Here is a 24446-nt window from a genome sequence, read left to right on the forward strand (position 1 = left end):
CAGAACATACTTGAGATACTTTTTCATCTCATGCATCTTAAAGCTATTGGTGTAGTCCAAGTAATGAAAAGTTACCGCAACATCCTAAGGTCATTGCCATGAGCCTATTTAATGTCAACTTTAGGATCTCCAGTCACCCCATGTCTTGCGCCAGATGATACCATCCCGTGCTAGTAAATTTTCTATTTCCTCACACTACCTGTCTGCTGTCCACGATTGCATGTCAGTTCCGTTGGCACCAATTCAGTAACCCCGATAGGCCGTCAGTTACCTGCCCTACACATTACATTGCTAGTCCAAAGTTCTTTTTTAATGCAACAGCGTTCTTTAAGAACTTTACCCACTTAGCGGTAGGTCTGTACGTATGTATGTATGACTACACATATCCTCTTTCCTGCCAATTCGGGTCGGTGTGTAGTCTATGATCAAATGGGTAGAGCATTCGGTTGCTGCATGTCCCTGGGAACTGGGTTCAAAACTAACTGCCGGACCAACTTCGGTGGCTGAGCATGTAACAGTGGGTATGTGCTGCTATTCAACAAACTTCTTTGATGCTGGTTTGGGTCACTGGGTATGCGGCACTCAGTATGTGCCATTGTTCAATGACCCCAAGCAGCCTCTCTTAGTGATCTCCAATTACCCGTCTTGTCATCCACATTTACCCCGACTTTGTCTAGGTTGGCTGGCCTGTTTCCTCTTAACTAATTTGGTCTTTCTCTCTTCAAATTGAGGACAATCCTAGACCTACCTAACCTATGATCACTGCTATTTACCCTACCTCACACTTCTACAAATTGCACTATGCTAGGGTTGGCACAGAGTATGAAATCTATTTCATTTCCTGTGTCCCCATTACGACTTTTCCAGGCCCACTTCCTGTTATTTCCCTTCCAGAAGAAGGTGTTCAGTGTTCATAACACAAAGGCAATTTTTTTTCCATGAAGTCTGCCACATCTCTCATCTTCTAATTCTAGAGTTCATGACAGAATTGCCAGTCACTTGTTCCCCCACCCAATATTCCTTCACTTTTGCATTAAGGGGCCCCTCGAGGTCTGGCCATCCTGAGCTGACAAGCGCAGTGCATACAATGTGCGCTTATAATCAAGGATGCTAAAATTACATCGCTACACACCGCGAAAAGACCTCACATTTCAAACTAAACACCGTTTGCCCTTCTCCTCATGGGCCTGTGCCCTAACATGAGGGGATGACTTATATCAGCAAAAGTGCCTACACCCGCCGCGGTTGCTCAGTGGCTATGGTGTAAGGCTGCTGAGCACGAGGTCGCTGGATCGAATCCTGGCCACGGCGGCCGCATTTCAATGGGGGCGAAAACACCCATGTACTTATATTTAGGTGCACGTTAAAGAACCCCAGGTGGTCGAAAAAGGGAAGCAGCAGAAGCTTGATGTGGGCGAGTTGGTTTTGAATACTTGAAGAAAAGAGCGCTACGAAGATGCGGACTAAAAGAGGAACATGTACGGCGGACAAGGCGCTACTTCCAACGAAATGTTTTTTTGAAGAAACAGGCTTTTAAATAGATAGAACCTAGAATGGCCCATCGTGACATCCCGACCTCCCTATCTCGTTAGAAATGCTATCCCTTCGGTAAGCGTCACTGAAGGGCAGGTAATTCACATGCTCTCGGCCTTTGCAACGTAGAAAGCTTCTAATATCTCCCGTTCTAGTCTATCTCTAGACCGTGCCAGAAACCTGGTGTCACGAAGATACGGGCGGCAATTGTGACGTTTACAGTGTTCTGCCAGATGGCCCCCCGCATTGTTATTTACGGCCCAATTGTGCTCACGCGCCCTTTCATTAAAACACCGTCCGGTTTGGCCGACATAAACCTGTTGGCAACTTAGGGGTATCTCATATACGACATTACTTTTGCAAGCCGTGTACTGCGCTGCATGTTTCTTAACGCATGGTTTGGGTTTAGCCTTTGTCAGCATAGGGAATATCTTGGCCAACTTACACGGTGCACTGAAGAGAAGATCAACACTGTGCCTTTGCGCCACCTTCTTAAGGACACCCTGTGCCAATATGGAATCACATGTACTCTCTTCCTATCAAATGGCTTTTTTGTGTTAGTGCCCTCTCTTGCCTGTTTGATATTTTGAAGAAGCTTATCACAGACACTAGAGATCAAGAGTGAAGTGAAACCGGCTAGGCGTAGCCTTGAAACCTGGTTATTGAAACTGCTTTCTACTTTGTGATTGCAAGACTTATTTAGAGCTTCTATTAGACAAGTCATTGCAACTCCTCTTTTTACTAGCTTGGAGTGCGCAGTGTCGTATGAAATTAGCTGCTTGTTCACCGTCAGCTGGTATTCAAAACAGACATGCGTGTTCATTAGAGTGAGATTGAGGTCCAGAAAGCGAATGCTGTTATCACAAGGCCTTTTGCACGTAAAGTTTAGAGCCTCCGACGCATGTCTAAATGTGTTAATTATAGATTCTACAGTGTCATCTAGCCTAGACCTTGGAACCGTTAACGTTAACGTCCACCAGGTAGTCATCGACATACCTCATTATAGAAGGAGCACATGACTGATTCAGAATGCTATTTACACACTTGTCGAAGGTGCTGAGAAAGATGTCTGAAAGAATAGGAGCGAGCGATGATCCAATGCAAATACCTTTGCGTTGTACATACTGTTGGTTGTTGAAACTAACGACAGTGGAATGAAGATAAAAGCTCAACAGTTATAGAAACTGGCCACTATTCACTCCGGTTGCACAACTGAAGCTAACTTCACCAAAGTCTTCGATTTTGTTCCTAATGGCGCTGAGCACTCCATCATGAGGCCTGACTGCCCATTTAGGGCTATTGTCTCAGAGAAGAAGACATGGCAGATGCAAGTAGGGCACTACCTGAAGCGCCATTTATGCCAGTTACCCCTAGATGACCCTTTCCTTGTGCGGAGCTCTAGAGAAGTCGTGCTGACTTTAGAACATGGAACCTGGAGCCAATGTGTACGCATTTTCACAGGACGTTGAAGACCTGTATTATGCGATTCCTCATGAGCTATTCGCTGGACACAAATTTTCTGGATTCTTCTAGTTTCTTTTGTGATGGCATCAGGCACCAAGGGCACTACAGTATTATAAGAGTTCTGGCCTAGACAATTTTATATGCGCATTTAATGCATTGTGGGAACTTCCAACAGATAACTGGCCAACCTTCATGGCCTAAATCTGAAGATGCCTTGCCACCTGTATAGCACAACAGTGATAGGGTGTCACGCATCACTCAAACAACATTTAATTCAACCTTCCTCTATTGTAGCAGCTCAAGTATTAGAAGCATCAGCATGCCTAGAGCAAATGAATATACCTGCCAGATTCTGGACTGAGCCAACCAGCAGCAATCAGCACTTGCAGCTAGTTGTTGTCAACGGTGCAGAGATCGGCTAGATCTTGACGGGCACAATTAACATCAGCAGAAGCTGTAACGACAGCAGTGGCAAAGTAAAACAAATGAGACAAATGACGGTACAAACATGCAGGGATATCTGCCTTCAGCACTTCACCGCGTGACTGCCGCAAAGTGCAACATGGCTCCTCGCGCAACCAGGAAAAATGTTCTTTTAGTTGTAAACATCACGAGTGTGTAGAGTTCGTCCGGGTAGCTCGTAATAGTTATCCTAAAAACAGCAGACAGACTACCTGTGTAACATACCGTATTAGTGTTATTACAATGTCGACCACAGATGCAAAGTTACGCGCATGACATACTGTTACAAGGCGGGAGGCATCAATTTAGAGGGCTCGGCACTAAAGCACTGGATGGAGGGAGGCCGCCAGAGCAAAAACAAAGTCCTCCTCTTCCCCCGCACTTTTTCTCCTTCGTGTGTACAAACGTGCTGCTACAACAGCGACAGCAGCAGGGAAGTGAGTTTGTTTACCTGCTCGCCCACCACACAGCATGATAGCTCACTCATAGAATAAATTCTCGTGTACTAGAGTATCATCAGTAGGTCGATGCGGAGGCCCATGCGATGCGCGCGCGTGAAACAGATAATCCGGAAAATATTTGGGGCCGCGACGTGGCGCCACAGAACACCACCTATGGCGACAATCTGGAACAAACTGCATGGGGAAGCGGCACTAAATTACATCGGAAAAATAACGGCCGAATCTTTCCAGGGCGATGACGAGGTTGTATTTGAAGAAAACAAGAGTCTGACAGAGACCCAGGTGGAAAAGGAGCTGGTGCTGACAAATTTCAACTGGAAGAAAGCCAAAATGAAAATTCCTAAGCGCACAGCCACAGGGCTACGAGCTCGCTCCCGTTAGGCTTATTAATGAATTAGAACCATAGAGTTTCTAAAAATACCCTAGAGGGAAATGTGGCGCTAGTGTCTACGGGGGTTCTCATGAGCGTCGCCTCAACCTACATGGGAATGATGGGAAGTACAGGCTTCGGATTGACTTCGGTCTTTATACTAATGGCGTTTGCTTCTGGCGCACTAGACAACGCTATACTCAAATATTATCACGTAAAATCTAATTATATTTCTGCAGTATGTTATATAATGCACAACACGCTACATAAACTTTGCATGACTTTGAGATGGAAGCATGGTTTACTATGGTTTGTCAGCAGGACACACCAGGGTATGCATACTTGTGCGATTCTGTTCCCAATTTAACGCCAAAGAATAATTATTTATTCATTTTTGCAACAGCAAAACAACCGTGCATGTACTTATATAAAAATACTCATCAAGTATGTCTGGAAATAAAAATGTTGTGTTGTGACAAAGCGTTGCGCCCTTGAGAGGAATGCTACAAGTGTCGTCTGCTACGACGCCTGCTCGCTGCAAACGCGAGACTTTTCTCGCAGACGACAGGCACTTGCGAACTCTCTCGCTCTTTCGAAAGGTTGCGTCGGCTGTCACAATTGCTGAACGTCTTCAAGTACTTTTAAGCACATCTGCTGCAGTGCTAGCTAGGACGCTAGTGGCCTCCTACGAGTATGCTCCATCATATTTTATATTGGCGTACCGCTTCCGAAGCGTTACAGCGTGGCTTTGCGGGTACCCATTGTGCGACACTAGATTACAGCTAGGAAACAGCTATCTTTCCTACCACAAGTAAGTTTGTGTTCTCAAAGTCCTAAAACACGCATTTCAATGAGCACATAAACGAGCACATAATAAAGCCCTCAATAAAATTTGATTGTCAAGCCACTAGAAGTACAATTGTATATGTCTTGTATCAGTAGTGCCTTCTTTGTTCTATTCTGAAGTTTCATAAAGCACGTAACGCTACAGTGCCAACCTAACACACTTAACAAGCAAAGGTCTAAACGCTCAAAACATGTTCTTTCAACGTTTACGATGCCGCCGCTTTCTCGTCACGGCTTCGACGCCACACCGCGACACAAGCATCGTCCCAGTCGCTGGCCCAGCGCGCTTTTGCCACTCCGAGCAACATAACAAACGCAGAGAGCTTTGCGTTGCACTGTCCAACTGCAGGTTATAGCAATTGCGCTTGGAGCGAAACCGAAACTTAAAAAAAAATACTTGTACACTAGTTCGCGAGTCAACAGAATGCCAATCCGAAGCCTGTACTTCCCATCATTCCCATGATGGTTGAACGATCGCAGCGCCAGATTTGCCTCTAGGTATACTAATATGAAACTCTATGATTAGAACCAAAAAGTAAGGACTGGCCAATGCCTCCTTTACTAGGAGGCATTGGACTGGCCCTCCGAGAACTACGCTAATCCGAAGTCACAATATGCCGGCATTCCCCGGGGCAAAAGGGTGTAATTTGCTTACACACTCTTAAAACGGTTGCACCCTTTGGGGTGTATATTTGTCCCACAACAATAATCGTCACCTGCCTTGCTTGCGTTTCCTTTCTTGAAACTCGGCGCTCGCTACTTTCCTGTCGAGAATGCTGCGTCACACTGATAACGCGCATGCCGTTCGTGACTTGGAAGTACCGAGCTCGCAGCGTTAAAGAAAGGAAACGCGGGAAAGACAGATGACGATTATCGTTGTGGGACAAGATACGCCCCAAAGGGTGTAAAGTTTTCTACGAGTGCACTCTTAAAATGGTTGCACCCTTTGGGGTGTATATTTGTCCCACAACGATAATCGTCATCTGCCTTGCTTGCGTTTCCTTTCCTGAAAACTCGGCGCTCGCTACTTTCTTGTCGAGAATGCTGCGTCACACTGAATTCTTGGAAATCTTGGAAGCGTACTACATCAGTTTATTAGGTGATGACTGCGTTAGTACAAGCTCGGTGCGCTTACTTGAAAAAGAATTTGAATTTCTAAGTCGGTCCCGATAGAAACGTTTCTTGTCTTTTCATGCTATGTGATTAGCGATGATGTTGCGCATGCTCTGCTGGCCTTGCTGGGACTACACCGATTCTAATAAACCTCAGTTGATAGTCCAGTCGTTGTGGTGTGAACCTCTCCTCTTGTCCTTTGTGTTTTTGACTGGTTTTTTCGTTCAAAAAGAAAGGATATTTGTGCTGCTGTGTGCAGTCTTTCAAGTGCGTTTCAAGGACGCGTCTTGCTAAACCTGTACTGTCGTCTGCTATCCTTGCACGTAATTTTTGCTTCGAGGACATTTTTTGTGTGTGTTCTATTCAACGAAGGGCCTAATTTGTATCTGGCAAGTAATTATTTGTGCAGTTACATGTCTCGCATAAGCTTTCTTGCTTTTGAGACTTTCAACATTTATATGCACGGCGGCAGGACGATCGCAAACGACGTCCAGCGCCTATTTATTTTATTGCGGCCGCCTGACGAACTAGCCCGCAAACGCCGGCGATCGACTTCCTGCTTTCGGCCCAATCGAAGTCACTTCCGTTTTCCTCGAGGCCACCGACGCGAGAGAAACATGGCCGGCGGCAGCGCGGACGTGCAATTCGGCGTCCGCGCCTTCAGCAAGATGATCATGCATTGCCTCAAGTACCCGCAGAGCTCCGTCAACGGCGTGCTGCTTGCCGACGAACGCCGTCGCGCGGGCGACCAGCCATCGTCGCAGCTCCACATCACAGACAGCGTGCCCCTGTTCCACCAGTGCCTAGGACTGACGCCGATGCTTGAAGTGGCGCTCGTACAAATCGACCAGCACTGCAAGAACGCGGGCCTGGTGATCGCCGGCTACTACCAGGCCAACGAGCACCTCAGGGACTCGGCGCCCGACCAGATCGCGCTGCGCGTCGCCGACAAGGTGGCCGAGAACTTCGCGGACGCCTGCCTGGTCATGATCGACAACCAGTTGGTGTCGCTGGACTGCGACAAGGCGCCCGTCGTGGTGTACGGCAGTCAGGACGGTCGCTGGCGCGAGAAACCGTTCGCGCTGGCCGAAAAGACGCTGGGCGTGACGGCGTCTCTGCTTCGGGCCAAGGTGTACCGCGCGCTCGCCGACTTCGATAACCACCTGGACGACATCCGACGGGACTGGTGCAATCACGAGATTAACGAGGAGATCGCCAGGTGTCTCTAGTTTCCGCACGTGAAGTTCGCGACGCCACCACCAGACGTCCCTAGTTGTCTGCAGCGGCTAGCAGAAGCGACTGCGTGGTTTCATAGAAACATTTTCGTTTTTTTTTTCTTTCGCCGATGTTGGTGGTGTTGGGGCAGGGGTCAAAGCACGGAATGTGACACCAGGACTGCTTTCGTTGTACGTTTTTGTTTCTCTGTTCGGAGGACAGCTTGTGGAGCGTCGCGTTCAACATGGTAGCATTTGCTCGCGCGCAACTGCGGGCACGGTGTGAATGGCTGTGGTTTCGATTCCGTCTGCAACTTGACCCGGCGACGGAGCGGCATCTTCTCGCTGGCGTAGCGTAAAGATGACGCCTGAGTACGTAAGTGTAAAAAACTAATAAAGAGTACTAAATACATTATCAGTTTAACCGCATTGAACGAAAGTGTAGTTTTAACATATTCGAATCAACTGGCACTGAAACACGGACTTAGTAGCAAACTTGATTGAAAGCGCCTGTAATAAGTTGCAGACGAATTTCCATTGTCATGGGGACCCAAAGAACAATTTTTGCACACTTTGTGCAATTCATGACCACAGTTGTCTACCTGCACTTTTACAGCTCTGCCCGGATTTGTTTATTGTCTGTTGAACTTTTGTTGTTTTCTTAGATAACTTGTTTGTTTTGAGAGATGATTAAAATTATTGGCACTGCTATTTATTGTCTGCATGTCTTCGTTGATGCGTGCTTATGTTTGTGATCCGTAACTATATAACGCCTTAATGGTGGCCGCTATATTTAAGGTGAGGCTAGAACTCTGTCATAGTCGAGCTTCGCGTAGAAATTTATCGCACCACCCATTAGCGCGCTTCAGCCTGCCAACGTAGGGGCCAAGGCTAAGTCGAGGCATCGATTTGCATTGCGCTTTGCGACGCGAAGTGCTTTCGACGGCAGTTTCATAACGCGTTATGGTCTTTGCTGTCTACACGTTGTATGCACGCAGATCGCTCTAATGGCGAAAAGAAGAAAGTGCGGGAGTCGCGAGCACACAATGAACCGAAAAGAAGCGAAGAGCCTTGAAATCATTCATGAAGTGGTGACAGTAGAGTGCATTATATAAGCTAACCCTACGTGCCGTCAGGAACTCTTGAATGTCTTACATGTGCAGAATACAGCAAACTTCGTAAACTACGCCCATTTAAAATACTTGTCGGAGGGTTAGTGTATATGAAAACACGCTTCACAGGTCTCAGCAACAGTTACAATCTGTACTTGCAGGAAACTTTTGGTTGTACAGTCAGTTCTCTTTTAGCTGAGAACATCAGCTGCTGTCCAAAAGACTACACTTAATAGAATGACGCGGCGCCTCTTTCTCGAGAAATCAATCTTTCTAGCTCTTTCCTCACTCGCACTGGGAGCGGGACGGCCGAACCGCGTTTTTGTCGTCTGCTATCACACTTGTTGCGCCTCGCTCGCAGACGACGGCCGATTGCGGGACGATGACGTCAGCGCCACTCTCGGCCAATCGGGGAGCGGCTTCGGGCTTCCCAGTGTTGCTGCCTCGTTGCAAGTTTCGGCCCCGAGGCACCCGAGGGAAGCTGCTGCCTGGTGTGGTGGTGTAGTGGAGGGGGCAAAAGTTTTTCTCGTGCGCCATCGGCCGGAAGAAGGGGGGGGTTTGCTCTAGCGAACAAGTTTTGTTGTCTTCTGTTTGGTGTTGGAGTGCTCGCTGGCTCGTTGATGGGCCCTTGGGACGAACCTTTTGCCTCGTGGCGTCGTCGCAACCGTGAGTGTGTGCCTTGTCTTCCACTGGCGCCCGTTCGTGAAGCGAGCGCGGACGTAACGTCCCGTTGCGGCGTGGCCTAGGCGCAGCTGTTCGCTTCGGCGCGGGTGAAACCGTCCCGTCGGATTCGTTCGAAGGAAGCTCGACCTCGGAGCGCGCTCGCGCTGGTGTCGTTTCGACGAAGCGCGACCAAAAAAAAAACAGAAATACGGAGAGAAGCCTTCTCCCAAGCGAAAGCAAGTGCAAGCTCGCCGCCTCAGCTGTGTAGGGGTGAGTGATAGTTTCTCTTATTTCTCGCAAGTTTCGGTTACATCAAGGTTGGCGTTGTCTGGTTTTGAAAGCTGGAAGCGTGCGTGCGCCTGGACGACGCCTGTATATATGTGTGTGCATGAGGATCGAAGCCGACGACTGGATGGTTCACGAGCAAAGATTCACTCACGTACGCGTACGGTGCTTCCTGCTTGTCATTCGCTGTCGGTTTCGTGAAACCTGACGTTACAGCTAGTTATGCATTGTCACGCCGCGGTGTGCGTCTTTTCGTCTGCTCTCCCGGAGCACGCAGTACACCTCGATCTTCTTGTTTCGTCTGCTTTTCACGAGCCTACGAAACGGTTGTCGATGCTCTAAAAGTGTCGTCTGCCACCGAGCTTTCTAGAACAGTTTCCAGCTTAGCGTACACGTTCTGCAGCTGACTCCTTTCCCAGACACTTGTTGCGTGCTTTGCGCAAGCACGTTGGAGCAGATGCGCGCCGAACCACCCATTTCCAACGACTTCTCAACTATAAATTCCTCACTTGCGTCACTTCTCGCGCGATTATGTTGTGAGCGCATGCGTGTGCATGGCACAGTATCGCCAGACGTGGCTTGATGCCACGCCGTTATCTCGCTGCCGTTGACTTGAGAGAGCGCGCGCCATACCTTCTTCGGCGTCCCACTGCTTGAGGACTGTATATCGCTCTGAGTGATCTGTCCTTGGACGCGAGCGCGCACAATGTAATGGTCGCGCTAACTAGATATCTCGGGCCAGTGCGTGTTGATGGCTGCGGCTGGTCGGGTACATACTAACACGAGCGTGCACGAGAGGTTCTCGCGTCGTGTATCCAGGCAAATGATCCAGGACGGGGCCGGCGACATTTTTTTTTTCTTATTTTTTCTCTCCGGCGTTTTCTGTGTCGTCCTGTGCCGAGGACTTTCCCACAAGCCTCAGCTATAGGGAAGGCATGCTGTGTGTGGCAAGCCGCAACGCTCGTACCTCCCGCAGAAAAAAAGCGAAAGTGTTTTTTTTTTTTCTTTTATGGATTCTATCCATGGAACAGCGGCTTACGCGGTTTCTCTTCTGTCCGAGTGTTCTTCGAATTAAATGGCGGCCATCCTTCTGTTCTCCTGCATCACTTTTCGATGGCACCGCTTCTTCCATTTTTGCGCCCTGGCACCGTACGAACACCCGTCTCCCCGTTGCGTCTATCTACTATCATTATGACGCGTAGTGGAGCGGCACCCCATTCTGAAAAGATTAGGCTGCTGGACGAGACCCTTGAAGGAAGATGGCGCGAACATAGTCTGGCGTCGTCTGCGCTAAGTGGCAGACAATTTTTTTTGTTGTTGTATTTTTGCCCGAGCGTCGCAGACGACTTCACTTTTTTTTTTTAACGCAGACGACGGCCGTTCGGGGCATTCCCGCGCATGGTGCAGCGCACTGCAGACGACACACAATGGCGTGCGGCACCTACCAGACAGCGTCGACTTTCCTGATGCGGAACGCGCGAACGTGTTGCTATATATTTCGACCAAATTACGCGAGTGTCTATCTCGACGCCGTTATTCTTGTCGCATCGGTGACCTCTCCTGGAGAGAAACGCGGAAAACAAGTGCCGGAAACAGAAGTTCGTGCGTTTCCGTACGTGCGAGATGCAGACGACATCGTCAGTTGCGGTGCCGCGGTGCGAATTGTTGCTAAAAGGCGTCGTTTGCATTCGGGTGTATAGGCAGCTAAGAACGGTACGAGCACGAGACAGGGAGAAAACTGTTGCGCAGGTCCGTTGGTGTAGTTGTGCGAAGCGCGTACGCGCGGAGAAGGCGTTTTACGCTTGCGAAGAAATGGGCCTGCGTGTCGTCACGCTCTAACGTCCCGTGCAGTCGTTGCAATGCAGAGCTTGCAGTAGAGATAAGGAACCACTATAGAGCGCCGGCGATAAGCCCGTGGATGCGTTTTCCTGAACAGCTGAGATGAGTTGGGTGCTGACTCGCAAGCGTAATCAGGTTTTCACGGACGATGTTTCGCGGCAGGCCTCTTAACTGTCGAGCATCTGATGCATCCGATTCAATGTTCTACCTCGCGTCTCTCTCTCATTATATATAAATGTGTGTGTGTATATATATATATATATATATATATATATATATATATATATATATATATATATATATATATATATATATATATACACACACACACACACACGTTTTGTGCAGAAACAACCAGACACATTATGACGTAATGAATGTAAAATCGACGATTTGACGACACCTCGTCTGGTCGTGTTGTAGATTCATGACAAAAGAAAAGAGAAAGACGCCGGCGAACACGTTTATTTCGGGTCGGCGTCCTTGTTTGTCTTTCGACGTGAAGAAATGTTTTTTTTTTTGTCTAGCAACCTAATGACTGCAATTGCATCGCCAAATCGGGGTATACCTATAGCTGGCAGACTGCGATGTACCAGAGGTGGGCAGATGCCTTGATTTCTATTTTTTCTCCCTCACCCTCACGACGCAAGTACCGTCCTCACCCTGCCGTTGAAGAAATTTGACCGCCCTCCCTCACCATCGTCCTCACCTAAAAAAAAAATATATATATATATCCGGCCTCACCTCACCCTCACGGTGGAAAAGAAAGAATGCGTTTACAGAATATACATGTATACAGGGGTACCGAACAGTCCAGCCAATCGATCGCATGTGAAGCGGTTCATGGCAAACCCCGCCATCTTTCTCGCTGCATGGTTGTCGCGTTCACGTACAAGCACCGCGTAACAGCATGACGGGGTTACGTTCTTGCTTTCGTGGCGGTAAACTTCGTCCGACGGCCGTGTTAAGTTTGTGGAAATTTGCAGAAATACGAAATGCCACTCAAGGTTCGAACGTGCGCGTCGATTAAAGCCGAATTTTTACGAGCGCGTGCCAGCGGGTGGTGACTCGGAAACTATGCACTGCTGCTTCTGTCTAGCACGAGTTTGGCCTCATCTTCCACTTACGCCACAGCGGTTGCACATATCGGCAGTTGGCAAAGTTTAAAAAAAACGAACAAGAAATCAAACTGCAGTAGTAATTACGACAATTTACTGGTGGTTAAATAAGCCTAAGTGAATACACTGAAATGCCTAAGCGAATGCCTTTGCAGCAATAACATAAGAAGCCAACAAACATTGACACCAAGGACAACATAGGGGAAATTACTTGTGCTTAATAAATGAAATAAGGAAACGATAAGCTAATGCAAATTAAAGTGGATGAAAAAAAAACAACTTGCCGCAGGTGGGAACCGAACCCACAACCTTCGCATTTCGCGTGCGATGCTCCAGCGGCGCCGTTTCCCCGTCTAATAAAAATGGGGCCCCTCGGTTAACCCCCTTTCTTCTCGTTTGCAGCAATAAGTGTGTTTGTTTGTAGCATGAAGCTAACCATAATTTCTTACATTGCATGCCTATGGATGGTGAACTAGATGGAACGTGAATTGTATGTGCTCGAAAGCTGTCACGTTTCTAACAAATCGCCAGCGGTGTTTTTTCGTGCCGAATGTTTCAGGCTGGTTACGGAGACTTGAAAACGGAGAATTTGTCAGAATTCATGGATGTATACTAAGCAAGTACGTGTTAATCTGTTCAACTGTTCTGCGTTGTTATCCTTGACAATCGCTGAAATGTACAGCTCGACGTCGTAGAAGTTGAGCTGAAACTTGCTGTAAGCTGAATGCTTACTGTATATAAAGTCACTCGACCAGTCGTTGCCATGCGCGAGCTTAAGGTTAAAGCAAACAAGTTTTTTTTAGTTGTACTGTAGACAAACTCTATATAACCGACATGCTTTTTCCCCTTCATCTTGATGTTTCCTTTAGTTCATCGCGTCAACAAACGCCATCAGCCCGAAAATCCTCAAACTCAAATTTTTTGTCCAATTATATAGAGAAAGAAGAGGTGAATTCCAGGATGTTTACTTCGAATAAAGGAGCGCGCTCACTGGTGGTGATGAGTAAAAAAAAAAAATACGGAGTGACTCCAGGAAGTTGCTATCACACCTCTCGCTCTCGCTGCCGCTTTCAGCGGCTATAGCTGTCGATAGGTTTTGCTACAGCTGACACCAACATCCGTTTATGACTTTAGCCAGTTGAAAGTGGGCTTCGACGTACGTGTGCGCCAAGGAGACTTCCTGCCAGCGCACTTCGACACGTTTAGACTTTAAGCCCACACTTCAAGTATTGTATACTAGTGCACGCTTAATAGACCGTTTGTAGTGCCCCTGTGTATATAGTGTCCCTCCCAGACGCACTCAGTGCTTACTCTCTCCCCATTTTCCTCTTTCTATTCCCCTTTCCTCCACACCCTGTGTAGGGTAGCAAACCGGGTGCTCGTCTGGTTGGCCTCCCTGCCTTTCCTGACCTTGCTCTCTCTCTCTCTTAAACCCACACCACGCATACGATCTGAGTGACTCTTTCTGTGCTTTGACAGCACGAATCGCAGTTTCCTTGTTTATTCTCACATCGTCATCGCACCCTCCCTCACCTCACCCCTCACATCACCAGGTGAGGGTGAGGGCAGATGAGGGGGAGGAGGCCCCGGCGAGGGTACCAATGTTTGGCGATAACGCACGGACATTGGTCAACAGGTTTCTTTTCCTCCCTTTTCGTAAGCTTTTCTGGATTCTATTTTGGACTCCTAATTGTTTTGCTTTTTTGTTGCTGTTGTTGTAGTGACGAAGATACCGCGCGGACACCTCGTGATAATTAAGCTGTGCTTTTATCTTATTAATATATTCCAAATGCCACTTGTGATTGTTACTGGAAGCCTCAAAGCACCTCATTAACATTTTTAGCTATAAAGCGCTTTTTTTTTAATTTTCCCCCGGGTCTGTGTACGAGTCGTATACGCCCTTGTAACGAAACACCGGAGGCCAGGAAAGTCTTCGCTATTGTGGTAACTTCGTTGTAAGCGTCGTCGCCCCGGACCGGAGCGTACGGACCGGGTCGTTTCCAGGTTGGCGATCGATATGTCTATATACGTATTCGTGAGTGCCACGGAAATGCGGTGAACCCCGGTTATATACTTTGCAATAAACGATGCGCGCGGACAAGTATTTATGTCTCGATTTTATAAAATATTTCCCGAGCGCGTGCATTGCTTTGTGCATGCAAAATTTTTTTAAAAAAATTCGTAGAGTCGAGGGAAGACAAACAACAAAATTATGCAAGATCCACTGCATACGTTGAAATCAACGTGCAGCTTAACGTTTATAGTCAAATGGTGTGTAAAAAATCCTGCACAACTAATTAGCGACGGTGCTTACAACATCTGCAGCGTGGAGCCTGGTGCGCGGCTTTAATCCCGTGCAATTGTTTTTTTTTTGTGTGTGTGTTTATGCGCTATAGACGGTGCACAATTAAGCTGTGTCGAAACGCAAACGTCGAATCAGGTGGATGCAGCGTCTGCGACGTATATATGTATGTACGCAGCGAGAAAGAAGGCATTGTCGAAGGAACAATGGCGATGGCAGGTGTACGAGACGCGTCCATTCACTAACGTAACCATGGTGACAACGATCGCAGCGCCAGGGTACCTTCTAGTCATTTTAGTAGGAAAATATGCTCTACATACATTGGAGAGCGTTAACAAACGGCAAGCAATGCTGTATGCGCTCACCAGTTGTGTTTTCGTGAACCTTAGTTTAAAGGGACACTAAAGGGAAAAATGATTTCTTCTGCATCAGTAAATTACAGTTCTACAACACCAAAAGCACCACTCTTACAAAAATAAGACGTTTGGTAAGCGAGAAAAGGCGCAAGAACGAAATACTGGTGGCGACGCCTACTTAAGTCCCCCCCCCCCCCCCCCCTCTCTGCCCTGGGAGCTGTGACGTCTTGGATTTTGATGGCATCTTCTAGGGTCTACTAATTATATGTAGCGGTACAGCTTGACTACATTGTGTTCTAAAGGAACCAAATGTTAAACATGGCAAGTTTCGGGAACCTTTATTCAGCCAACGCGGCCCAAATGCGAAAACATACTGTGGAATCCCTGACGTCACGCTGACGTACCGGTGCTTGGATTTAGGCGCGAAATTCAAATACTGATACTTGGACCATCATTTTGTCATCTAATAATCGAAGTATTTTTTTTGAAATGACTGCCTGCAGGGCTCTCAAACAATGCTTCGTTAATCTAAACTGATTTATTGTTTCGCTTTACTGTCTCTTTAAGCCAACAATTAGGGAGTCGTAGCGAGGCGTAAATTTGGTAGCGTATATACGCGTGTCCAGTCCGTGTGGACAGACGACAAAAGCACACAGGGTCAGTTATCGCTTGCGTTTGTCGTGGCCAACTTCCAATCACGGTCTGTGAACAGTATTTTGTGTTTCTAAGAACCACCGCTCAAGGTAAGGGCACTGGCTTTAGAGGATCATTATCTTAATCATCCTATGTTTATGTACACTGCCAGATTGAAGGCTTCTCCCTGCGATCACCAATTACCGCTGTCTTGCGCCAGCTGATTCCAACTTGCGCCTGCAAATGTCCTAATTTCATCGCGTCACCTCGTTTTCTGCCGTCCTCGATTGCGCTTCCTTTCTCTTGGCACCCATTCTGTAACTCTAATGGTCTACCGGTTATCTATCCTACGCATTGCATGGCCTGTCCCGCTCCATTTTTTTTTCTCTTAATGTGAAATAGAATATCGGCTATCCCCGTTTGTTCTCTGAGCAATACTGCTCTCTTCCTGTCTCTTAACGTTATACCTAACATTTTTCGTTCCACAGCTCATTGCGCAGTCCTTAACTTGTTCTAGAGCTTCTTTGTTAACCTCCAATTTGCTCCCGCATGTGTTAGCACCGGTAGAATGCAATGATTGTACACTTTTATCTTCAACGACAGTGGTAAGCACCGAATCAAGATTTGGTAATGCCTGTCATATGCATTCCAACCCATTTCTGTTCTTCTGTAAATTTTCTTCTCATGATCAGGGTCCCTTGTCTGTGAGTTATTGACCTAGGTAAACGTCGAATGGCGATACTAAATTCTTGTTCCCTTGCCAGGCTATTATCGTTGTCTTTTGCATATTAATCTTCGACCGCACTCTCTCGGTTAAGGTCCTCAATAATTTGCTGTAACTCGTCCCCAGTGTTGCTGAACAGGACGATGTCATCTGCAAACCGAAGGTTGCTGAGATATTCGCCGTTGTCCTCACTCTTAAGCCTTCCCAGTTTAACAGCTTGTATACTTCTAAGCATGCATTGGAGAGATTGTCTCCTTGCCTGACCCCTTTCTCGATAGGTAACTCTCCACTTTTATTAGAGGGTCTTAGTGAGCAGTTAATGTGGCACACTTAATCGTTAAGCTGGACATATTACCACAGTAATTGCCTGTTGTTATATGGCGTAGGTGACGCGATTACGCGTATCCGTCGCCGCGATCCCTATCGGGAGATCCCTATGGGGATCCCTATCGATCCCTATCTGCGCATGCTCACTTACATTCTCGCAGCAACACCACTTGCTCGTCTAGCGTTGCGAATTGCAACTGTGGAAGATCTGCGAACTTCGCACGGCTTACGCAAGTGTCTCTTTAGTCTGGTACTATACGCACAGGTCGATGCCAACATTATTTTGCGACTTGCAAATGGCATTGTGTACCAGTACTATTGCGCGCTTGCTGTGCTACCACACCCTTTACGATTTTTATGTGTGTATGTGATACGCGGCCGCCCTGTTAATTAAACTGTGTGTTTTATTAGGGAGTTTTGACATACCGCGGGGTAAGTTTACCGCTGTGCCGCCTTTTCCGCCATTCGCCAGCCATCGCGCTGCTAAGCAGCGCCGCTCAGGCTGCACCTGGCGCTGCTTATCGCGCAAATCTGACAGATGACAGATACATGAAGGATAGAGAAGAAGCGGTATCCTAAAGCTCTCTAATAAATTAACACACGTCGTTCCATCGCGTTTTGTGGTCGTTAATAAATTTCAGCAATTCGACGCAAGCCTGTGTAGCCGGAAGGCGGATTGAAGCAAACCGAAGATGCAGTTTGAGATGGTGACGTTTCAGGTACCGTATATGTACCGGAGCGAAAACGTCGGTAGCTGCATGCTTGAACGCTCCAGCATGCCACTACCGTTCAAGTGCGTTAGGTGCACGTGTGACATGGCTCATTTAGCACTTGCAAAGCTGGTAGATGACGCGAAGCGGTAGCGATATGCTAAAAGTACAGACGATTGCTTGTGTCTTGTCTGTGCGAGTTAGCACATGCGAAGCTGGCAGGTTACCGCGAAACGGTAACGACAAGCTAATACTCCCTAATGTGTGCAACCGAAAAAATGTACGGTATCGAGTACTTATACACGCTGCAAATTAAGCCGCGTATACAGTATAATCCACCATACGATTTTTTCTTCGTTTGAGTTATCACATGGAAAACTGGCAGGTGACTGCGAAGCCGTAGCGACACGCTCTAACTCCCTAGTATCTACCACATCCTCAAAAACAGTAACGAGTGTAACGCACTGCAAAGTCGTATACAGTAAAATGTACCAGACTGCATGCTTCTGTGGCTGCACAATTTAGCGCGCGCAAAGCTGGTACATAAACGAAGGGGTAGCGGCGTGCTAAAACTTCCCAATAGCCGTCACTTCTGCAAAAAACAGTACGTCTATAGTCATGGTATCGAAGCACAAACAACAGACAGGGACCGCCCAGACAGGACCAGTAGATGTGCTCTTTCGGTCTCTGTCTTTGCTCTTCCCTACCACGAACACAGTCGAACGCCTCTACAACTATATGACCTGCATTAACGAATTAATAACTCTGTCCCGGTTCTATTGTGAGCTGTGCAGTGTGCGACCTTTTACAACGAAGTGACCTGTATAACGAACTCTCTGAAAAACATTTTGCGCCCTTTGGGTAGTACCTTGTCCCACAATAGTAATCGTCATCTGTCTTGCCCGCATCTCCTTTCTTTAACGCTGCGAGTCGTGAACGGCATGCGCGTTATCGGCGTGAAGAGCATTCGGGACAGGAAAGCAGCGAGTGCTGAGTTTTCGAGAAAGAAAACGCAAGCAAGGCAGGCGACGGTTATCGTTGTGGGTCAAATAATCACCCCAAAGGACGCAACTGTTTTAAGAGTGAACGATTTCGGAGGATTCCAAGGGAAGGGAAGCCTAGCAGGGGGCGGCAGAAAGTTAGGTGGGCGGATGAGATTAAGAAGTTTGCAGGGACAACATGACCACAATTAGTACATGACCGGGGTAGTTGGAGAAGTATTGGTGAGGCCTTGGCCCTGCAGTGGGCGCAACCAGGCTGATGATGATGATGATGCTTTCGGAGGCCCCAAAGACTTCGTTTTAAAGCCGTTCGACTGTGTCTGCATGCCAGTCCAGTTGTCCACCTTTAATTCTGCAGTACATCGAGTCTACGCGTTGTATATTTCCCTGCAGTAGTGCACCACACACAGAACACCGATTTGCACCCTTAAGGGTGCAAATCGGTGCAAAGGGTGCGAAGCGCGCAGAGTTTTCAAGAAGGGAAACTTTTTCAAGAGCAAAGCCTTTATCGCAATTCAGAAAGACAGGGACGTGACAGAGGCTTTACCATTACGAGTAAACCGTATACCAACTAGCCCAAGAATCAGCCTTGTTGATTTTCGAGAGAGGCGATTACATTGTTGTGGGACAACATAAGCCTCGAAGGGCGCTAGCTTATTATTTTTTTTTAAGAGCGTAGACAGAAAGCACCCTTCAGGGTGCAAATACGGTTTGCAGTATGCGATTGCTTATGCCGTCCCTCCGTATACATTTCGGTAAACCTCTGCGTGCGCAAACCTATACAGCACATATTATTATCTTTCTTTTTCCCGGTGAAAGGCGGCACCTGTGTAATTAGCACGTTCAGCGAATTCCTCGAGTGATCGAGCGAGGCACGCTTGCTAAGCGGGCGCGCGCAGCTTTTTCTCCGCCACTGAGCTATAGCGTTTCGCACCTCGAACGATAGTGTAAACACGTCAGGCGTTTTTGTATGTATGTGTTTTCTTGCTGGAATTTTCTTCTCAGACTTGTCTTCGTCGCGTTTGTTTCGCTTAGTACTTCGGTGCTTGGAAGCTTTCATCGCCCATTATCGTGCGGTTGGCAAGGAGCCAATGTATTCGCGCATTAGAAACGCTCTGCAGGCTCTGCAGACGCGCGTACATACGTAGCGGAGGTTTCGCGAACTCTTCGCTCACTTTCGCGCGACAGGGAGGAGGATGGCGGAATTGCGTGGAAGCGACGCGAGCATACGAAAGAGGCGGGTTTGATTCAGCCCGGTCGAATTTCCCGCACCTGTAATACACGCGGGTGTTGATTAGGCGGGAGAAGAAAAAAATAGTAATTGCCGCGGAAAGCGCGCAGCTGTAGATAAACGGCGTGTTTTCGAGCGCGCTCGCATTATTTACACTGCGTGAAGTTCTCACGCGTTGCATTTATCCAGCTGCGATAAGTGTGTTTTTCTCCCGAGTTCTTTGGAAGAAGTGTCGATGGCCTATAGCTCTCTCTCTCTCTCTCTCTCTCGTTTTCGCTGCGATAGCAATTATAAGGATTATACTCCGGCCCCAACCGCGGCGCCGTTGTCCTATTACCCGTACAATGAGAACACGATTAGTAAAAGGCAAAGGGAGATATTGTGGCAGAAAAGTTCGGAAATCGCAAACAACGGAGGCGTACGAAAACGAAGTTTCCCACAGTGATTCGGAAAGTGTGATGCTGGGAATTTTTATTCCGTTAAAAAAAAAATCCGAGGACACCATAATCACTTCTTATCAATTGTGAATGCGGAAGCATTAATGTCCAATTGAACGCCGCAGAGCGGTCCCTGGCGTTTTGCGCTGCGAGTAGTGTACCATAGCGGTGTAGGTGCCTCCCGCGCCACCAAGCAGCGGCAACCTGTGGTGCCAACGCCGAACGCACCGACGTCCTTAGCCACGAGAGGCTTGTAGCGCGTAAAAAAGACAAGGACGAAGGTGAGACGTGACACGCACAGGCGCTAACTCGCAACAATCTTTATGACTGCTCCATTGTGGGAAAAGCCCGAGGTAGGATAACTCGCGAAATATTAGAAGCAGAAATGATTGATAGGCTTGGTGATAACTGTGTGTCTAAACCATCAATTGCCCTTTCCCACAAAGAGTTATCGTACCTGCGCAATAGTGTGTAAGGGTTTTTTGTAAGCAGCGCATGTATGATGTACGCGAAAAAGTTGTATATATGTATGGGTCCCTTGCTCGAAATAAAGATTGTTGCAAGTTAGCGCCTGTGCGTGTCACGTCTCACCTTCGTCCTTGTCTTTTTAACGCGCTATAAGCCTCACGATGTCTTACCAACAAGCCCAAATCACTGCTTTACAGCTTAGCCACGAGAGGTCGTGGAAGCAGCAGCTGTCACCAAGACCGCGGCAGGCACGCGCAGCAGCTAACCGCAGTTGAGATTAGAGAGAGAGAGAGAGAGAGAGAGAGAGAGAGGGAACGCGCGCCGGCTTCCGAGAGCGAGGGTGACGTGGCGTCGCGGCGGTGCCCTCTCCCCTCACGCAACACCTGGGCCTGCATTTTGTAACGATGCCTTTTCCGATTCTATGCTTTTTCAGGCTTTTCGCGCTCGGCCAGTGGTCGGAGCGACGGTCTGCCCACATTTTCAACGCGATCAGGCGGCCGTGTGTGGTGGACGACAAGAATAGCGTAGAATAAGGCATGAGGCATCGCTACAAGATAGCGGCCCTGGCGCGCTGTCGCACCAGCAGGCGGGCCCCTTTCCCCCGCTCTTTTCCGTCGAGGTGCGCTCATGGCATAGCGTTGCAGCCAATGGGAATTTTGGTGCCGTTTCGCTGCTTCAGACGTCACCGCACCTTTTTTTTTTCGCTCAGTGGGCCATTTGATGCTGTCGCATCGAAAGATGGGTAAGACATTACGCAACATAAAAAAACAGCTTGATGGCGCAATCCACCGCCTCGTTTCAAAGTGGACGCTCATAGCATCCATCCATCCATCCATCCATCCATCCATCCATCCATCCATCCATCCATCCATCCATCCATCCATCCATCCATCCATCCATCCATCCATCCATCCATCCATCCATCCATTCAGGCATGCATCCGTGCGGCCAAAGAGAACGGAGAACTGGTCTTTCCGCGCACGCTACAACTGGTCATGGTACGCGAAAGTCGCGCATTGCAGTTGCACAACTGGCTGACTTCAATTCTGCGATTGCGGCATGCCCGTAAAGTAATTCATTTTAGTGCTAATTTGTGAAATGTTGGTTAATCTAATCGTAGTCGTATTGGCGACTGTCGCGCCGTATATGAGTTTCTCCCGCTGCTGTGTAACTTTGTGACTAAGAATTGTAATTTCGTCTCGAATACGACATCATTTTGCCTGCCGAGACAGTCAACACTGAAACACGTGGTAGGGAGCATCGGGTCCATTGGGTCCCATGGTCCTCGGTTCGAATCCTCGTTCGAGCCAGTACATATTTTCAGGCTCTGGGGGACACCTGAATGCGAGAGAAAGAAGAAACAAGCTTACTTAGAGCCAGTGAGGCTACACGAACACGTAGTTCAAGTACGACCACACGTGTCTTGAAAGCAACTAATTAGAATGACACATGTGGCCCTTGTCACAGGGGCACTAGATACCAGGCATCACCCGCCGTAAATTACCATCAGAGGAAGTGTTAACCATTTCTCTCGGCGCTAACGGCTTCTTCGCACCCTGCGATCTGCGTTGCGACATTGAGTAGGCTGCGAACAATAGTTTGGCCAGCCCCTGACACATTCAGTCGGTCTTGTAAACAACAGCCTAGCAGCGTCGATGGCTCTCACGTCAACCAATCGCTCATCGTCGAACCGAGTCAATGTTGTAAGCTGTTTACCATAAACACTGTCAACCATTAACCTATTACAAGTAAGCCTCTACCATGCACTCGCAAGCTTGCTCGCTTTCTTGCTCAATCATTCAATCCCTCAAGGTAGCAGCTCACTCACTCACTCACTCACTCACTCACTCACTCACTCACTCACTCACTCACTCACTCACTCACTCACTCACTCACTCACTCACTCACTCACTCACTCACTCACTCACTCACTCACTCACTGGCTCACTGGCTCACTCACTGGCTCACTGGCTCACTCACTGGCTCACTCGCTCACTGGGTCACTCGCTCACCGGGATGTTTACCGGTAAACGTTGGTGGCGAACGCTATACACGAAAACGAGCTTTTTCTTTCTTTCTTTTTGATGGTATGCAAAGAAACTAGGGTGATGCGCCGCTCCTACTAAGACAGACCTCAAACGACTGCTGGAAAACTCTATCGCGTCAAAGGGGGCTTTGCGTTGCGCTATGTATGTCCACGTCCTGTCGTTCACTTAAATCGTCAGTGTAACACTAAGCGCAGTGTAACCATGAACGTCCGCAAACTAGCCCCCTTCGTTGCTCTAACATTTGTGTTTTCAGTTTCCGCGTAACAGCATTACGTTTTCTGGTATACTAAGATTACAGTCCGACGCGGTCACGTCTGTAGGTTGTGTGTAAGTCGTACTTTGCGATTTTTCTGACGCATTTTACTTTGAGAAATTCAATTAATTCAGTAACTTATTCGCGCTACACGGAGGGCCTGCGTGGTTCGAAATGAACATTCCCGAAAAAGATGGTCGATGCTGGACGCGGGACCCCGGATTTTCTGCGACACAGGTCCCTCAACGCTATCGCTGGAATAGTGTTTTTCCCCGAATTCTGGAATGACGTTGCATAAGTTCGACCGCGGAGAGCTTCTGCAGTGGCGACCAAGAAACCGCTCCTTCTCGCCATCCCCTCCCCTTTTCCTTTTGCGGCTCCACCAAGCCTCCAGCGCTAGCTGCGACGGGGTTGTTAGAAACACGGCGACTCTCACCACACCGCGAGGTCCGAGCACACCGAGATAACGAGAGCGATAACGTTGACAGGCTCATTATCGAGGAATGGCTAGGTGTACTTCTTGCCCGTTGTTCCTCGGCAATTACAGCTGACTGCGGCAGGGCGAAACCCTGGTAATCTACATGCTCGGGCGGCTATCTGAATGGCGTATTGCAGTTACACGTGCTAAGAAAGAAAGAAAGAGAGAGAGAGAGAGAGAGAGAGCGGCATGGTCAATGCTGCAGCTGCTGCGTCGGTCCTGTCCTGCCGAGTTGCTAATGGACTTGGATAATGCATCTTTGGGCCTCCCGCTTCGTCGTGAGCTGACCAGAGGTCATTCTCTAGATTTTGCAGAGCACAGCGCTAAACCTCCCTTCCCCCAGTGAGCTGACCAGGGGATTGTATAGCTTTTGCTGAGCACAGCGCTAAACCTCCCCGCTCCACCATTTGGACGTGACCTACATATACCTCTCGTGTAGACAATGTAACGACCGTCGTGAAAAAGCTTTCGTGATTATCGAGAACTTTGTGTTTTGGCCTTGACCGAGTCTATCGTTCATCGGACGTTGTAGAAATTGAACATATATGACGATACCTTACCTCGGGAGCTCCTGCCTGATAACTGGAGCGTAGAAATTGTTTTTCTGGGGAACCACTGCCCCCAATTGTGACGGGGATGAATGCACTTAAGAGAAGAATAAAAAAGTTTAAATCTACCGACCCTAGAAAGTTGCTTTAATTAGGCCATCCTCTCTTATCTGTTTTTTTTTTAACAAGAATTACCGAATATTGCAGGCTTAAAAAGAATCTGAGACATGAAGTGTAAACGTTTGTAACTCAACAATAGTAATGATAAAAAAAAACCATCACATTTCCCTAAACTGCGCCTAACGCTAGAGGACAAAATAAACTTTCTAAATAAACGAGTAACTTGCGAAAACAAAGTTTGAAAAAAAAAAAAGACCATTGTAAGCACTGGAACGCTTCACCGTAAGTTGTGTGCGTAAGCCGAGTGGCGTGTCTTGCGATTGCGTCCGG

The 24446-nt window shown here is 47.9% G+C and overlaps 3 protein-coding genes across 3 annotated transcripts in view; 2 read left to right on the forward strand and 1 right to left on the reverse strand.

Moving 5' to 3' along the window:
* The window catches only part of LOC139049298 (zinc finger protein 709-like), a 56124-nt gene extending 52104 nt beyond the window's left edge, over window positions 1–4020 (reverse strand). Inside the window, exon 1 of the mRNA XM_070524676.1 lies at window positions 3911–4020. Coding sequence (XP_070380777.1) covers window positions 3911–3932 — 22 coding nt within the window. The 5' untranslated portion in view covers window positions 3933–4020. The remainder of the gene's footprint in view (window positions 1–3910) is intronic.
* Window positions 4021–6634: 2614 nt separating this feature from the next.
* On the forward strand, window positions 6635–8174 carry EMC8-9 (ER membrane protein complex subunit 8/9). Its single transcript, XM_070523949.1, has one exon. The coding sequence runs from the start codon at window positions 6663–6665 to the stop codon at window positions 7476–7478; it is 816 nt and encodes a 271-aa protein (XP_070380050.1). The 5' UTR covers window positions 6635–6662; the 3' UTR covers window positions 7479–8174.
* An 883-nt stretch (window positions 8175–9057) lies between these two features.
* LOC139048949 (ATP-sensitive inward rectifier potassium channel 12-like) overlaps window positions 9058–24446 on the forward strand; it is a 143587-nt gene continuing 128198 nt past the window's right edge. Inside the window, exon 1 of the mRNA XM_070523946.1 lies at window positions 9058–9508. The gene's annotated coding sequence lies outside the window, so the exon portion shown is untranslated. The remainder of the gene's footprint in view (window positions 9509–24446) is intronic.

Source organism: Dermacentor albipictus, chromosome 8, assembly GCF_038994185.2.
Source record: "Dermacentor albipictus isolate Rhodes 1998 colony chromosome 8, USDA_Dalb.pri_finalv2, whole genome shotgun sequence".
NCBI classification, from domain to species: domain Eukaryota; kingdom Metazoa; phylum Arthropoda; class Arachnida; order Ixodida; family Ixodidae; genus Dermacentor; species Dermacentor albipictus.

Excerpts from the sequence above, each read along its gene's own strand:
- EMC8-9 (XM_070523949.1), top strand. The coding sequence starts at position 6,663 with ATGTCTCGCATAAGCTTTCTTGCTTTTGAGACTTTCAACATTTATATG.